The 16,278-nt window shown below is 45.2% G+C and overlaps 1 protein-coding gene and 1 non-coding gene across 3 annotated transcripts in view; both read right to left on the bottom strand.

Moving 5' to 3' along the window:
* Positions 1-1,006: 1,006 nt before the first annotated feature.
* DSP (desmoplakin) overlaps positions 1,007-16,278 on the bottom strand; it is a 42,070-nt gene continuing 26,798 nt past the window's right edge. Inside the window, exons 14-24 of one of the 2 annotated variants that reach the window (XM_061195698.1) lie at positions 15,664-15,865; positions 15,184-15,410; positions 14,355-14,521; positions 13,777-13,915; positions 13,056-13,249; positions 11,828-11,990; positions 10,655-10,738; positions 9,988-10,095; positions 9,299-9,397; positions 8,030-8,527; positions 1,007-4,919 (exon numbers count right to left, since the gene is read on the bottom strand). In XM_061195698.1, coding sequence (XP_061051681.1) covers positions 1,695-4,919; positions 8,030-8,527; positions 9,299-9,397; positions 9,988-10,095; positions 10,655-10,738; positions 11,828-11,990; positions 13,056-13,249; positions 13,777-13,915; positions 14,355-14,521; positions 15,184-15,410; positions 15,664-15,865 — 5,106 coding nt within the window. In that variant the 3' untranslated portion in view covers positions 1,007-1,694. Of the gene's footprint in view, positions 4,920-6,232; positions 8,528-9,298; positions 9,398-9,987; positions 10,096-10,654; positions 10,739-11,827; positions 11,991-13,055; positions 13,250-13,776; positions 13,916-14,354; positions 14,522-15,183; positions 15,411-15,663; positions 15,866-16,278 lie in introns of both variants that reach the window. The other variant, XM_061195697.1, reaches the window with a different exon arrangement.
* Positions 10,499-10,602, bottom strand: LOC133095799 (U6 spliceosomal RNA). Its single transcript, XR_009701662.1, has one exon. It is a non-coding gene; the product is annotated as a U6 spliceosomal RNA (small nuclear RNA).

Here is a 16,278-nt window from a genome sequence, read left to right as displayed (position 1 = left end):
CCTTCCTTTTCAACTACAAGGGCTATTTCTGTACCAGGTACTTCTCCCATTAGATCCACAGCTTCTGGACCATGTGTGGCACACAGAACTCAATATTCAGTGAATGAAATTAATAACAAATCCTCCAAATTGGGAGGGGGCCAAGAGGAAGAAAAAGAGAGGCGAGGTAAGGAAGAAACGAGTGCTGTTTTCACCCTAAGTACCAAAAGCCCCCCCAATAAGTTAAGGATTATCTAGAGTATGATCATTTTTATTCTACACAATTAGCATTTCACTTGTCTTCCTAGTTTCTATTGTACCATCAAATGTGTCTGATTGTATTAATATATGCTTCTGATATATGAAAGTTGTCCCACTCATTGTTTTACATGTGTCTTCTGTACCCATCCAGACTGTACGTGCCTTGAAGTCAGGGTCTTATAAACTCTCCTGAATCCTCATTGTACCCAGCCCAATACTAGACATACCAGGCATTCAGTAAAGTATTATTAATTTAATAACAAATGTCTGAATTTCAAAAGTTTTCTTTGATCCAAAAAATAGGCTTATATTTCGTTGTCCTTCAACAGAGAACCAAAAACTCTTCAGGAATGTTTCATAGATTCAAGGTCAGTTCCTTCCTCTTTGGGGACAAAAATGCAACCATGTAGTTTAAGGCTACCCAAAATGGAATCTTAGCCACTGCATGTTTTTTAAAGGGTATGACAGTGACTTCTCCCCATGCTATGCACTGTCCAGAATAAGCCAGAAGTGGGTATTGACCTCTTGCCTGGCCTCCTTACACAGGCTTCTTTCAAGGACTCTACCTGGTACATAAATGTTGAAAAAACTACCTTCAGAAGACCAACTTCTAACAGGAATTCAGAACTAAAACAGTTTTTTAATGGTCTTTCTTAATAGGTATTTAGTAAACAGTTTCAGACACATTTTACAATAAACAAAAAGCTTCTGCTAAATGCCCTTGTGTGTATGAACATATTAAATCAAAACGCAAAAACTTCAAACGTCTAAAACTTTATTGCCAGAATAGCAAACTTCATAAAGACACCTTTTTGAAGTACATAGAAAATGACAAGCAAAATAAACAGAAAACTTTGACCAAAGAACAGCAAAGATTGCTACTATCATGCACATACAGTCAAATTAATACCAAACCAAACAGGTACAATTAAGAGTATATGGGTCATGCAATCCAAGGAGACTCATTCCAAAATGCTTGGGTTTGAGGGGGATTCTTTGCTTGGGGGGGAGGAGGGGAATAGGGTAATTTTCTCCTCATACAGAAAATGGAAATATTTAGATGAGACGCAGACTGATGACTACAAGGTCAATTTAATTTTTATCTCCAAGAACAGAAATCTGGATTATAGGCCATGAGAAGTTCAAGAAGCATTACTCAAAAATCTAAAGACAGAAGAGAAGAAACAAACTCTAGATTCAATTTGTGTCATCCTTACAACTGATTACTACTTCCTATGCACTACATCCAGTGTATGACATTAGTTCAGGTAAGCTAAGAAGATAAAAAGCCAGAACAGCCTTTACCATTTGATTCCCCCCATGGCTACGTTTTCTTAAGCCTAGAAAGTTCTATCACTATCCTACAAGCACAAGGTTTTCTTTTTCTATTATTTAGTAAAGTGAAAATTCATATAAATGAAAGCCAAGGTCTAGCAACCATTTCCAACTGACTACTAGTGCCCAACAGAGCTGTTGCTAACGGAGTAGGAGTGGGAGTAGGAAGAATTCCCCGTTGCATCGAAGCTTCCTCTCCGGGACCCACTGCGGGAACCGGATCGGGAGCCAGAGCGGGAGCCGGAGCGGGAGCCTGGGGCAGAAGACATGTTATAAGGGCTGGGCAGGCCCTTGGAGGAGACCGAGGCGGCCTCCAGAAGGTGCAGGCCGGTGATGTCTTCCACCATGGAGCGATTCATGGCATTCTTATAGGATATTTTCAACTTGGTTTTGGGGCAGGTCAGGATCTTGCCGTAGCTGCTGGGGTCTTGCAGCCTCTGCGCTGCCCGGCCGTCGATGTACCCCTTTCTGATGGCTTCTTCCATGCTTATCCTCCCTTGCACTTCGGGGTCAATCAGGCCCCCCGTGAGGTACTGGAACTCCAGGAAGCGCTGGCCGGCCTCATAGGGGAGCCACTTTTCTTTCACTGCCTCTGCTGCCGACATCTTCTTCTTTCCCTTCACGCCTTCAAAGCCGAGGAAGGCTTTCTGAGCAGGCTTCAGCCTGGTGGCCATATCCTGGTCAATCAGGCCCTGGGAGACGGCATCCTGGAGGGACAGCTTCTGCCCGGTGGTTGGGTGGATGATGCCGCCCGTGCAGGCCTGAGCCTCCAGAAGCCTCTGCCCAGTGATGCTGTCAACAATGCCCCGCTCGATCCCTTCCGTAATGGAGATCTTCTCCAGGTTTTCCGTGTCGAAGATGGCTGCGATGGGGCTTGATTCTTCCAGGGGTTCGGACAGAGACCTGCTCCTGATGGTTAAATTCCTGACGCTGGATATGGTGGAAATCTTGCTTAAGGACTCATGTCGCGAGCTGCTGAAGACATCTTCGCTGACGCCACTCCCGGTGCCACTGCTGTTGCCAACACCATTCTTCAAGGAGATCATATCAGCAAACTGAGTGAGGCTGAGGCTGCCGGACTGGTACTGGTCAAAGAACTTCCGGTCAATGAGGCCCTTGTCAATCGCATCTTGAATATCATACTGACTGCCCGTCTTCCTGTCTACCAGGACCACCCGGGTGGAGCCGTCCGATCCAGTGATGGTTATTTCTTCCCACTCGCACTCCTGCTCACACAGCTCTTTGAAGGTTTCGTAATCTATGAGGCCCTTCTTGTAGGCCTCCTGGACAGACATCTCCTTGTTGGTTTCCGGGTCAACTATGACCACTCTGCGCTTCCTGAGGGTATTCTTTTGTGATGTCTGCACCTGTTTCTTCTTTTCTTTCAGGGGCAGAAGACACAGCCCCGTTTCCTCATCCTTAACGCACCTTTCTTTCAGCTGCAGATACGTAAGGTTTTCCTCAGTGTTTGGGTCAAAGAATCCTTTTGTATCATCACTTGGATCCGAGAGAATCTCATTGAGCTCCTGATTGAAGTAGCCCCTCTTGTACGCTATGTCAACGGGCAGGCGGTGGCTTTCCTTCGGGTCGATGATCCCACCGGTTGCAATCTGCGCTTCCAACAAGCGAATGCCATGGCCCTTTTCGATGAGTTCCTTGTTCATGGCTTGGAACAAGGAGATGGTGTTTCCCGTTTCAGGGTCGTTGTAGCCGGTGACAGCTCGTTCCGCAGACAGGAGCTTCTCCTTGAACTCGATGCCCACCAGGCCTCTTTTGTAGGCTTCCTCCACCGGTAACCTCAAGTTGCTAACAGGATCCACCATGAAGCCAGTAGCTGCTTGCGCTTCCAGGAGCTCCAGGGCAGTACCAGGTCGGACCAAGCCAATTTTCATGGCCTCGTAAATGCCAAGCTTCTGTTTTGTGGTCTCATTGTAGATGCCTGCGATGCAGCTTGAACCCTGAAGGAATTCCTTAATTCTCTCACCAACCTCAGCATAAGAAATCTGACCTGATTCCAGTTCATTGACAGTGGACGGTCTCAATATACCGGAATCAACCAGCTCGGAGACGGTCACGGGTTGTCTGATTCCTTGGAAGGACATACTTCTCTTCTGTACCAACAGCAGAAGCAGACCGGTGTGTGGTTCGATTCTGCACCTTTCCCTCAGCTGTATGTAACTGACCTTCTTTTTGATGACCGGATCCAAGAAGTTCTTCTGACTGTCTCGGGGATCGTTCAGGGACCGATACAGATCTCTGTCAATCAGCCCACGAGCCAAGGCTACATCTTTCGGCAAAAAGACGCTGTTCACAGGGTCCACCACACCCCCTGAAGCAATCTGGGCTTCCAGCAGACGCATTCCGATTTCCCGATCAATCAAATTTTTCTTGATGGCTTCGGACACAGACACCGTCTTGCCCGAAAATGGGTCATCAAACCCAGTGATGGCTTTCTCTGCTGTGTATATCTGCTGGCGGTCATCGAAGTCGATGAGGTCCCGAGCTATGGCGCTGTCAACAGTCAGCTTCTCGTTCCTGTGGGGATCAATTATACCACCAGTGGCCGCCTGGGCCTCCAGAAGCATGACCGTGGATTCTGGGGTGATCAATTGCTTTCTCTTGGCCTCTACCAAAGAGTACTTTTCCTTAGGGGAAGCGGAAGCTCCAGCGATAGCTCCTGCTCCCCGAAGGAAAGGCTGGATCTCAGAAGAAACTTCTTCCACTGACTTTTTCCCCTTCAGCAGTTTGTCCAGGGTTGTTTTGTCAATCAGCTGGCACTCGTACAGCTGCAACGCCGTCACCTTCTTCCTCAGTCCGTCAAACACCAGCTTCGAGGAGTCAACGGACCACTCGTACTCAGTCTGGGTCTCGCGGTGGGAGCCGTACGGGCGCTGCTTGAGTTTGTCGATTTCCCTCTGAAGCCGGGAGCGCTCTGTCTCCAGCTGGGACTGGGTCTCCCTGCTGGAATCTTCCAGCTTCCGCTGGCACCGCTCCTCGATCCTCTTGATCTCCGCCTGGAGCCTTTCAATCTCACTCCTAAGGCTGTTCTTCTCTCTCTCGCTCTTTTCTCTTTCGGACTCTATCTTCCTCACAACCTCCTCTTTGCGGGAACACTGCGTTTTCCACTGGTTCAGGTCATTCTGGATCTGCTGTTTCTCACACTCCAGGCGCTGTTTCACCCTGCTTTCTGCCTCGAGGGTCACTTTGGCGCGATTCAGCTCATCCTCTAGCCTCTGCAGCCTGGCCTTGTCTTGCTCCAGAACTTTGATTTTCACCAGGAGGCTCTCTCTCTCCTGCACCGCCTGAGAGCACTGATTCTTGGATTCCTGAATCCTGTTAGATGCCTAGAATGCAAAAAAGAAAGAAATGGGAAAAAATAATGATGTGATCATATCACAGGACCATTATCATTTAACTTCTTTTCCCATGTTTTTTTAAAAAGTATATTTACACATTGGCTCTTTTCTTTTCCTTGAGTATACTGTTATTTTGTTATCTTACAAGTTCCTGAAAAAAATTCCGTAGATACATGTTGCCACTTTGATAAATGGCTTCTATACTTTCCATATTTTTCCACAGAAGGAAATAGGAGCAGCTGTAGACCTGGCTTACTCTTAATAGTAATTATGGTTTGAACACATATGGGGAGTTTTATTCCAGGTTATCCCACCTGCTGTACCTACATTTCACCTTTTACAGCTATACTCACATGTTTAATAAAGCAATACAAATCTACGGACATACACACACCCCTCACCCAGCCCCACACAAATATTGTCTACAGAAGTCAAACGTATTAGAAGTTAAAGAGGTTAAGTGTTTTAATTAGGGGTTAAAAGAAGAAAAGTCAAACAAAAAGAAACATATTAGGGCCACGATGAAAAGAGCACAGAATAACGCATGCAGAAAAATCACATAAGCAAGCAAGAAAGTGATTTTAAAACTGCACAGAAAACCCATTTAATGTGGCTTCTGTTTAGGAAAACTTTAATTACAAACGTATGTCACAGCTCACAAAGAGCCACCTTCTAGAAAACAGAGTGGAACATTGAGAGGAAGTGATCTCAGATGTCACACCCCAGCCAAAGTTCGAAAAGCAGAGCCAAGTGCGGGTTACACAGGGATGGGCACTCGATGTGGCAGTAGAAGAGACGGGCAAACAGCACTGAAATTACCCTGAAGCAGCGTCTGGATCAGGACAGACAGCAGCACAGCATCAAAAAGAAAAGCGAGGGCTTCCCTGGTGGCGCAGTGGTTGAGAGTCTGCCTGCCAATGCAGGGGACGCGGGTTCGAGCCCTGGCCTGGGGGGATCCCACATGCCGCGGAGCAGCTGGGCCCGTGAGCCACAATTACTGAGCCTGCGCATCTGGAGCCTGTGCTCCGCAACGAGAGGCCGCGATAGTGAGAGGCCCGCGCACCGCGATGAAGAGTGGCCCCCGCTTGCCGCAACTAGAGAAAGCCCTCGCACAGAAACGAAGACCCAACACAGCCATAAATGAATAAATAAATAAATAAAAATTAAAAAAAAAAAAAAAAAAAGAAAAGCGAGACGTGTGCAAGCATCCAGCCCAGCAGCAAGAGCACAGCCCAGCTGGGAAGACTGTGGAGGGAATTAGTTGAGAGGGAGTGAAGCAGCGATCAAATATTTGTGAATACCTCTAATGCCTGCTTTTGGAATTTCTCAATTTCCTGTCTCAAATTTTCCCTCTCTCTCTGTAAATCATTAATCAGGCCCTGCAGCTCCAGGGTCCGGGCGTTGCTGATCTGCAGCTGGCTCCGGAGCTCCGAGATGGTGGCGATTTGGGCGTGCTCAGCCGCGCTGCGGCTCTGCTGGAGGCCGTCGTACTCCAGCCGGAGGTTCCGCAGCTCCCCCTCAAGCAGCAGGTGCTCCTTGGTGAGGTTCTCGGTCAGCGACTGCAGCCTCTCGATTTCGATCCTGCTCTCGTTCAGGCTCCTGCTCTTGTCCTCGACGGCCTTCTGGAAGTGCTCGTTCCGCACCTGCGCCTGCCTGACGCTCTCCTGCTCCTGCAGCAGCTGCCGCCGCAGGGCCTCCACGTCGGAGGCCAGCCTACGCAGCTCGTCCTGGGTCCTCTGCTTCTCCCGCACGTGGCCGTCCAGCACGTCCCGCTGCTGCCGCAGCTCGTCCTCACTCCTCTTCTTGACGACGGCCGCCTGCTCCAGCTGCTGGGTCAGGCTGGTGACCTTGACGGCCTGCTCCTTCAGGGACCTCCGCAGGGTCTCCAGCTCCTCCTCCAGCGTCTTCCTCCGGCAGGAGTCCTCGGAGGCCGCCCTCTTCAGCCACGTCAGCTCCTCCTCCACCTTCTGCTTTTGCAGCTGCAGCTCCTTCAGGGAGCTCTGGAAGCGGGCGACGTCCTGCTCCTTGACGGTCCTCTCCTGGGACACCCGCTCGTAGTCAACCCTCAGGCACATCAGCTCCTGCTCCTGCGCCTTCAGTTTGCCGATCGTCTCCATGGCGCTGCTGTAGGCCTTCTGCAGCTCACACTGCGCCCTCTGCCACTTGGCGTTTTCATCCTCCAGACACTTGCACTGCTTTGCTTGCGTCTCGGTCAGCTGCTTTAGCCTCTCTATCTCCTTGTTTTTATCCTGGATCGTCTTGGCGGCATCATCCAGAGACTGCTTGTACCGCGTGCCCTCTTCCACCCGCACCTGCGTGACCTGCTTCAGCTCCACCTCCAGCTGCTGCTTCCGCTGCGACATCTCCAAGCCCGCGGCCTTTTGCTGTTGGACGTTCTCTTCGACCCTCCTGAGGTTCTCCGTGGTCTGGGCTAGAGCGTTCTTCAGCTTTGTTACTTCTTCCGAGAGGCTCCGCTTTTCCCTGGTGAGGGTGTCTATCTGGGCTCGGTAGCCGCTGGTGTCCTCCTCCTTCTGCAGGGTGAGCTGGTGGATGGTCGTCTTGGTGATGTTGATCTCCGTCTCGAACTGGTTCTTTAAGCTAATGATTTCCTCATCGTAATTGTTCCTTACCTTAGCCAGTTCATTCTCATATTCCCAGCGGCGCTTGGCCTCCTCCTGAAACTCAGCTTTGAGTCTTTCGATCTCCTTGTTTTTGTCCTGGATGGTCTTGGCAGCCTCCTCCAGGGACTGCTTGTGCCTGGCGCTGTCCTCGGAGCGCTGCTGGATGACCTGCTTCAGCTCCATTTCCAGATGCTGCTTCTTCTGCAGCATCTCAGAGCCACAGGCCTTCTGCTGCAGGGCCTCCTCTTCTGCCCGCCTCCGCTGCTCCGTGGTCTGCAGGATGCTATTGGTGAGCTGGACAATCTCATCCTTCAGATCTCGATTCTCCTTCGAGAATCTATCGAGCTGGTTTCGGAGATTTTTGGAATCATCCTCTTTTTGCATGGATATCTCCTTGATGGTAGTCTTTGTGATGTTAATCTCTGTTTCGTACTTGTTCCTTAAATTACTCATCTCCTCATTATAGTGGTTTCTTACCTTTGCCAGCTCACTTTCATATTCTCTCTTCCAGGTACCCTCCTCCTGCAGAAGAACCCTCAACCTCTCTATCTCGAACTCCTTCTCCTTGATGGCTTTCTCAGACTCCATTTTCTGCCAGTCAAGGCCCTCCTTCTCGCTCTGCCTCACTTTCTGCAGCTGGTCATAGTCGTTCTTCTGTTGATCAAACCTGTCTTCCATGGCTTTTCTGCTTCGCTTTTCATCCTCAATCTCGTAAGTCAGCCGGGTGATCTTCTCATTGAGCTCTTTGATTTGGCCGTAGCACTTGTCTAGATTTTGCTTGGCTGACTTGCCATCCAGCTCAGCCTGTCTCTTCAGCTCCTCCAGGCTCACAAGCTTTGCTTTGAACTGGGAACACTCTGCCTGGTATTTCTGCAGGTTCTGATCCAGGAATTTGTTCTTACTGCAGTTTTCAGAGTTGGCGTCTCGGCACAGCCTGAGCTCCTCTTCCAAAACTTCGATCTTGGTATTTTTCAGCTGTGGAAGGGAGATCAGAGAGCGTGTTGAAAGAAAGACGCCTCACATCATAAGAAAGAAGTGGTACTTCCTCCCCCCCCCAGGCCAACGTGCTTTCTCATTTCCTGTTACACACCTGCACACACACAGACAAGCACGCACACACGAGCACACATGTAGACACTGATACAAGGCAAAAGCTACTGGACAAAAAATTCAAGAAATCTGTATTCTTGTCATAATCCTTCCGTCAACTGCTTGCGTGATCTTAGTAAGGGATCTACCCTCTCTGAGTTTCAGCTTCCTCATCTGTGAATGAGGGAATTTCTTCCAAGACCAAAAGCTTATGATTTCCTAAATTATGTTTCCTTTATTTCCAGGTATCAAGTAAGTTTCCATATAAACTCAATTCGAATATTAGAAATGAGGAGTAAATTAAACAATCACTCGACATGGAAAATTCAGATCCAGCTAGTCCTGGATGTTCTTCTTAATTTAACACAAAGAAAGAAAGAAAGCAAATTCCTTGACCAAACATTAAATGAAATTACTGGGGGTTATGGCAAGGTAAAATAGCTATAATTTTGAAAATATTACCTGAGTGCGTTCCGAGCAGTGTACTGGAGAACAGGACTGACACCTGATTTATGAATAAACTATATTATACTAACTGTTTAGAGGAAAAACAGTTTTACCAATGAGTATGTCCAAATTCATGTTATAACGAGGCAGTAATAATTAAGTTCCATTCTATTTTCTTTTTTGATCCTCCGAGGAAATAAAGTAAATTACCTTCAGATCTTCCAAACTCTTCAGCATCTCACTTAAGAATCTGTAATAGTCTCCAGACCTTGTAAGAAGTTCTATGTACCGAGCATGGATATCTGCAGCCTTGGAGAAAAGAAGTGCAAGGAAAAATCAAAGGTATTGCATTCAAAAGAAGTCCTATGCAAGCTGACCAATTCTGTTTTCTAAAACAATCCAATAGTGAAATTATATTTTAAAGAGTGAATTCCCTTCTTTCACCTGTGCTAATTCCAAAACCCAATAAAAGAATAAAGTACAATGAAACAAAGGGCCAAAAACCTTACATTTCATCCTCATCACTCCAGGGTGTTCCCCCTAAACCATCTGATGGGTGATGTTCTCTGACACCTTTGAGAAGAAGTCGTCTTTTAGAAATCGACTGGATATTTTCCACTCTTTAAATGCCCCCCTCACTAAACCCAGAATTTAAGCCCAGTTTCTGCAAAGACTCTACTGTATGAGCAATAGACCCAGACTTCTCACTGATCATTCCCTAAAATGCATTATGCTGATGACTTACACTAGAGAGAGGATAACCTATTAAACCTTTTTGAATGGATACCCTATAGCAAGAGATGAATTCAGGGAGGGTAGGGAAGACAGGAAGGGGACAGGGAAAAGAGAAGATGCAGAGGGAGGGGCGAGCTCTAAGAGATGGGTAATGACATATCTACCTCTTGCATAATCACCCCAGAAGGAGACTGAACGATGGTTCTCTTGACAGGTATGTTCAGTAGAGTTTCCAGTCCTGAGGTGTATGACACCAGCTGCAGTTCATAATCCTGCAGAATAATAACGTTTCAGAAAAACATACTTAATTGACTTAAAAGGAGTCACTGATGGCTACAGTTCCCCAGCTTTAAATCACCAAGCTGTACTTCTAATGTCCAACCCCAAAGGCCATCACGTGCTGCTAGTGTCCAAGCATCATATGACACTATTAAACCAAGCAGCACCAGTTTATATGCAAAATGGAGATCTCTGCACACACCCCCAGTCTAAAGGATGAAGACCGGCCCATTCCCGTAGATATTGCCAATGTATAATCAATTCAAGCTAATGGATAACAGCATTTACAGTTTGTTCACGAGAGAACATATAAAAACCATAATCGCTGTCCTCAAGAAGTCTGTAATCTTTCAAGTGAATCAGAAAATAATGTAGTTAATAATATTCTTTTATAAAAAAAGTATGGAACACTTCATGGATTTGCATGTCATCCTTGCACAAGGGCAGGCTAATAATCTCTGTATCATTCGTTTTAATATACGTGCTGCCGAAGCAAACACGGTTAATAATATTCTTGATGAAACACCAACATTCTTTGTGAAACCAACATACCTTAATTGAATTTGCACAAAGTTCGGCAATTTTTTGTACTTCTTCTGATTTGTCTCGTTTGCCACTTATATCACCGTGCAAGTTCTATACAGAAAAGGAAATATTTACAAATGTTAAAATGTATACATATTTTTAAATAAATGTTTTTTTCACTCTTTAACCACTGTAACTTGTTTTTTTCCCCTCAGTTTATGACTACATGTTCAGACCCCATCGTCTCACAGTTAAACCTTGGGAGATGAGCAAGTTTTCTATTCAGAAACTAGAAGAAAGATCTTCAACTTCTTATGATCTAAGAGGTTACTATCTGGCCGGCACTCTTTTCTGGTCCTATCACCTCAGTTCATAAAGATACTTTACTATGACGGTCGTTACATTATTTCCATGTTCACAACTGCATTTCTTTGTAAATATCTCAATTGCTTTTCCTCTGGACACTATTTAAGCATTCACAAAATGGACTAGTAATAGTAAATATTTATCATTTCATGAAAAGATACATGCATCCCCATGTTCACAGCAGCAGTATTTACAATAGCCAAGAAATGGAAACAACCTAAATGTCCATTGACAGATGAATGGATAAAGAAGATGTGGTATATAGACACAGCTGGAATACTACTCAGCCATAAAAAAGAATGAAATAATGCCATTTGCAGCAACATGGATGGACCTAGAGAGTATCATACTAAGGGCAGTAAGTCAGAAAGACAAAGACAAATACCATATAATATCACTTATCTGTGGAATCTAAAATATGACACAAATGAACTTATCTATGAAGCAGAAACAGACTCACAGACAGCAAGAACAGACTTGTGGTTGCCAAGGGTGGCAGGGGGAAAGGATGCACTGGGAGTTTGGGGTTAGCAGACATAAACTATTATATATAGAATGGACAAACAACAAGGTCCTAGTGTGTACAGCACAGGGAACTATATTCAAGATCCTGTGATAAACCATAATGGAAAAGAATATGAGAAAGAATGTATATATATGCATAACTGAATCACTTTGCTGTATACCTGAAACTAACACAACACTGTAAATCAACTATACTTCAATAAAGTTTTTTAAAAATGTATCATTTTAAACCTAAGTACTGCTATGAAAACCAGAGGAAAATACAGCTTACACCCAGTGACATCTATGCAATGACAAATTGCCTTATACCTTCTGCTCATTCAAAAATCGCATGACCATGTTGGAATCTCCAAACTTCATGGATTCTAAGTTATCCTGGCAGCGTTTGGCATCAAAGAGCCATTTGCAGAAAGTCTGATAGTTATCACGGTAATTCCTCAGTTGCTTGATTTGTTTCTCCAGGTCCCATAATCTGGGGCAAACAGAGATAATAAAATTATTTAATATTGCTATTGCTCCGCAAAAGTATTTAACACAGAGTTACCCGATGACCTGGCAATTCCACCTGGCACATACTCAAAAGAACTGAAAACATACATCCACACAAAAAAATTATACATGAATGTTTGTAGCAACACTTTTCACGATAGTCAAAAACTGGGAACAACCCAAATATCCATCAGTTGATGAAAGAATAAACAAAATGTGGTATAGCCATACAATGGAATATTATAGAGTCATAAAAAGAAATGAAGTACTGACACGTGCTACACCATGGATAAACCTGGTAAACATTATGTTAAGTGAAAAAAAAGTCACAAAGGACCACATAGTGTATCTTTCGATTTATAGGAAATGTCCAGAATAATTGGCAAATCTATAGAGACAGCAAGTAGAATGGTGGCTGTTTGGGGCTGGAGGGTTGGGAGGAAATGGGGAGGGACTGCCAGTGGATATGGGGTTTCTTTTTTAGGGTGATGAAAATGTTCTAAACTTAGATTGTGGTGATGGTTACACATTCTGAATATACTAAAAACCAGTGACTTGGACACTTTTGGTGGGTGAGTTATACGGCATGTGAATTATATATCAATAGAGATGTTTTTAAGAAGCACTGCTAGTAAAATAAACTACAAGCAAGATTCAGGAGATGTTTTTAAACCCTCATTTGCAGTAAGGCATTTCTTTTGTATAAGATTTAATTTTCACAAACTTTTGGAAAATGCTCCCTCAAAGGAGCTCCTCCTTCCAACAGTCGTAATAGGAGTTTACAGGTCACGAAAGAGCTGGATCAATGGCTTCCATTATTTCCCTAAAACCTGAAGTGCCTCTGACACAGGTTGGTTCAAGCTTGGCTACTGGATGTACTCTCTTCCTGTTGTCAACAAAGCTGCCCACAGCCAGTGCGTGAAGAGAGCTCCCAGGATGCTGAACTCACACACAAAACAAAACCACTGTTTTTTATAGTGATGACTTCAAGCGACATTATCCTGGGAACAACCAAATGGGAAGAAAGTGTGGAAGGAGGTTGGCACACCTGTAGTCTATCTGTTTATCGATTCTTTGCCAGCGATCTGTCAGCTGTGTGACTTTTTCGCTGAACTTGCCCAGGTCCAGGTCGTACAGTGGATACTGCTGTGAAGTCTGGGAGTAGATCTGCTGGGCTTTCTGCAGTTCTGTCTTCATGGTGGCCAACAAGGACTTCTTCAAGTTCAAGTCGTTTTTAATTTTCTGTCACAGGAGGAAAAAAAAAAAAAGTACAAATTAACCTCATTCCCACTTGATGCTACACCGCAAGGAAAATATATCTACTGATTGCATCTCCCTATATTTATGCCAGTGACCTAGTTCCTTGTGCCGACTCATTAAAAAAAAAAAAAAAAAAAAAAAAAAGGATTCGATGTGTAAATTAGTTTGAGAAATGCTACATTATCACACTCCATTCTGTTCCTGAAAAATTATAAAATCCATTAACCTATTAAAGGTTCTGAGAAGTACTACAGTACCAGCTTAACTGTGTTTAACTCGCGTTCCCCAGACTAATCTCACCACAAACGACTTTCTCACATAGGTCCTGCCAACACGCCCTGGACAACAGTGTTCTAGAGATAACGGCTGATGTCAACCACGTGTGGCCGACGAAATCCAGTAATCCTCCAAACTCATGAAGACTTAGTGAAGCTCTACCACCGGGGACTGAGTAGTCCTGTATTCTTTCCCATAAACCGGGCCGCTCGCTGTTCAACCCTTCTCCTTACCTTCAGTCCACAGCGGTGAGCTTCCATTTTATCCAGATCCAGGCAAACTGTCTCCTCTTCAGTAAGCCTGGCTTCGTAAACCTTCAGCATGTCTTCTGTCTGGAGAATGGCCTGCAGGAGTGCTCTCACCACGCACAAGCTGTCAGGAGCCAAAGAGGAAAATAAAATTGCCGGCGACATAATTAGACTTGGAAACTCTCTTGGGCTCTTGCCACTCTTCATAAAAGGGAACAATATTAAAGCAGATAAAAATTTACTCTGCTTATTTTATAAGTTGCGGAGCAATACACTTTTTCCCTCTTTCATGACTCAGAACACCATCTTGCATCAGTGGAAGAATTCTAAGTTCTGGCCTTTAGAGGATGCCTTGGCTGGAAGAGACAGTTCAGAACAATGGGATTGGCACCCGAGGCTGGAGGACCCTCTCTCAAAAGCACAGAAGAATGTGAGTGAGGCTCCAATGAAAAGAGAAACCATAAGGCAACAGCTCCAGCAACCAGCACATAAAGCAAATGAAGTCTCAGAAAATGAAGCTTGAGAAAAGCCAAATATCTGAGGTCAGTGTCAGTCGCGTTTACCTATTTAAGTAGCCGTCTGTAACGCCATTGATATTTTCCAGTTTCTGAAACAATCCAAATACCTCATTCTGCAAATAGCAATATTTTTCCGAACCTCTGAAGTTAGCTAGCATGTCCTTCAGCTGGTTGAGAACTTGAGCAATTGCTTGAGAATCATTCTGTAAGCCCTGTCCAAAAAGAAGGGAAGCGCTTTTGATTTAGCTGTATGCTTCTCACCATCATTCATGTCCTCAAAAGGCCCACAAGATGTGAACAACTCAAGTGAGAGTTGACCTTTCATGTCCTTCATCAGAGAGGCCTTACCAGCACTGGGTAAATGTGACCCTCTTCCTTAGAATATATACCTCGGAGATTCCAGTGCAGTGCCCAGGCCTGGCTGAGCGGAAGAGATCGCTGAGCTTGACACTGAAACACCTGGGCTGCAGTCCCAGCTCGGCCGATGGCTTGCAGCTCTTACCCCACCCCTTACTGTCTACAAGTAAGATCATTCTACCTGTCTAGCCCACGTCATAGATTGTTTCAGGCAGAAGCCAAATTAATGTCTGTGAAAACTTTCGAAATCTACAAAGCACTACATTGCAGAAAAGGAAAAACACTGCAGCCAGACTGAGCGGCCCACAAACTAACAGCAAAGGTGGTTTAATCCCCAGCCTGGTATCTTTCCACAGATTCGGCAGCATGGGAAAGAAAAGAGGAAATCGTGCCAGAAGCCTCTTTTCTTGAAAATGAAGGTTTCTTGCCTATGAATATTTAAACCAGGAGGTCTTTACTACTTCACAGTTAAATATAAATATACCTAGACTCAAGCAAAACATTAACGGATACCTACCTTTAGCTCGTTTATTTTCACTGTGATGTGGTGCGAAGACCCTTGTTCTGCCAGAAGGACGTTTTTAAGGGTCATTCTGCTCTCACAGAGCTCCATCTCCCTGCGAATCTTCTGGAGCTCTATCAGCAACCACGTTTCCTGCTTGTCATTTTCTCTGTTGGTTTCAATTACTTTATTATGGTTGACAGCTTGGCAGGAACCAAGATGAGTGATTTCAGTTGTGGTTACTGTAAAAATGTTAGGACCACAAAAATCAGAGACTTCTTGGCTAGAAGGGCGCAAGGCCTCAAAAAACCATCCATGCTGCATGAAAGTGTCGCTACTTCCTTTGATTTGGTTCTGAAAACCTAGCATCTCAATGACTTTTGATATACGATCTTTCAAAGAAGTGATTCTGCAACTAGTTTTTGGCAAACTACGTACTTTCTTTTGAAAATGGCATGTATGGTGGCTGCAAAGAAGGACTGGCTCTAAACCAACCTGTCTGGTGCTGGGGGTAGCCGGGGAGCTGTATGACCAGGGTCTGGTAGTGCTTCTGGGCATCCGCGAACTGGGTCTGTACTTTCCTCTTGTCATCATCTCCAAATACCTCTGAGCTTTGGCTGTCTCTGATGAACTCTTGGTAACGTAACTCAAGGTCAGATATTGTCTTCATGTAATCTTCCTGCCGCATCGTTTTCAGCTGGAAATAAACCAGGCGGGGAGTGTTTCTTGGCCCCAGAGCGTGGCCAAGAAAGCTTCCCGGGAAATGCACTACTCTGGTGGCGCTTGAGGCAACGCCCCTCAAAGACCCATTAAGACAGAAAAGGTCTTTGATGATTTAGAGCTTGCGCCTAAGAACCATAGCAGTGGGTTGTCAATTTTCTTCTTCCTACGGAATTTTCTTCTTCAAAGGAAATAGGACTCGGAAGCCCCAAATGTCAAGCAGATCACAGCAAAGCTGCTCTGACTGAAAAGAGTTAAAGGGGTAAAGGGAAGCCCCAAACTTACCCATTCCCTGCCCCTCTCCTCCCTGCTGTCCCTGTCATCCCAAAGGACTCCCTCACCTGGCTTCTTGGGCCACTACCTGAAAACCACTGATCTAGGGTAACTAAT

The sequence above is a fragment of the Eubalaena glacialis genome, chromosome 7, assembly GCF_028564815.1.
Source record: "Eubalaena glacialis isolate mEubGla1 chromosome 7, mEubGla1.1.hap2.+ XY, whole genome shotgun sequence".
NCBI lineage: Eukaryota > Metazoa > Chordata > Mammalia > Artiodactyla > Balaenidae > Eubalaena > Eubalaena glacialis.
This window is presented reverse-complemented; position numbering and strand designations above follow the sequence as displayed.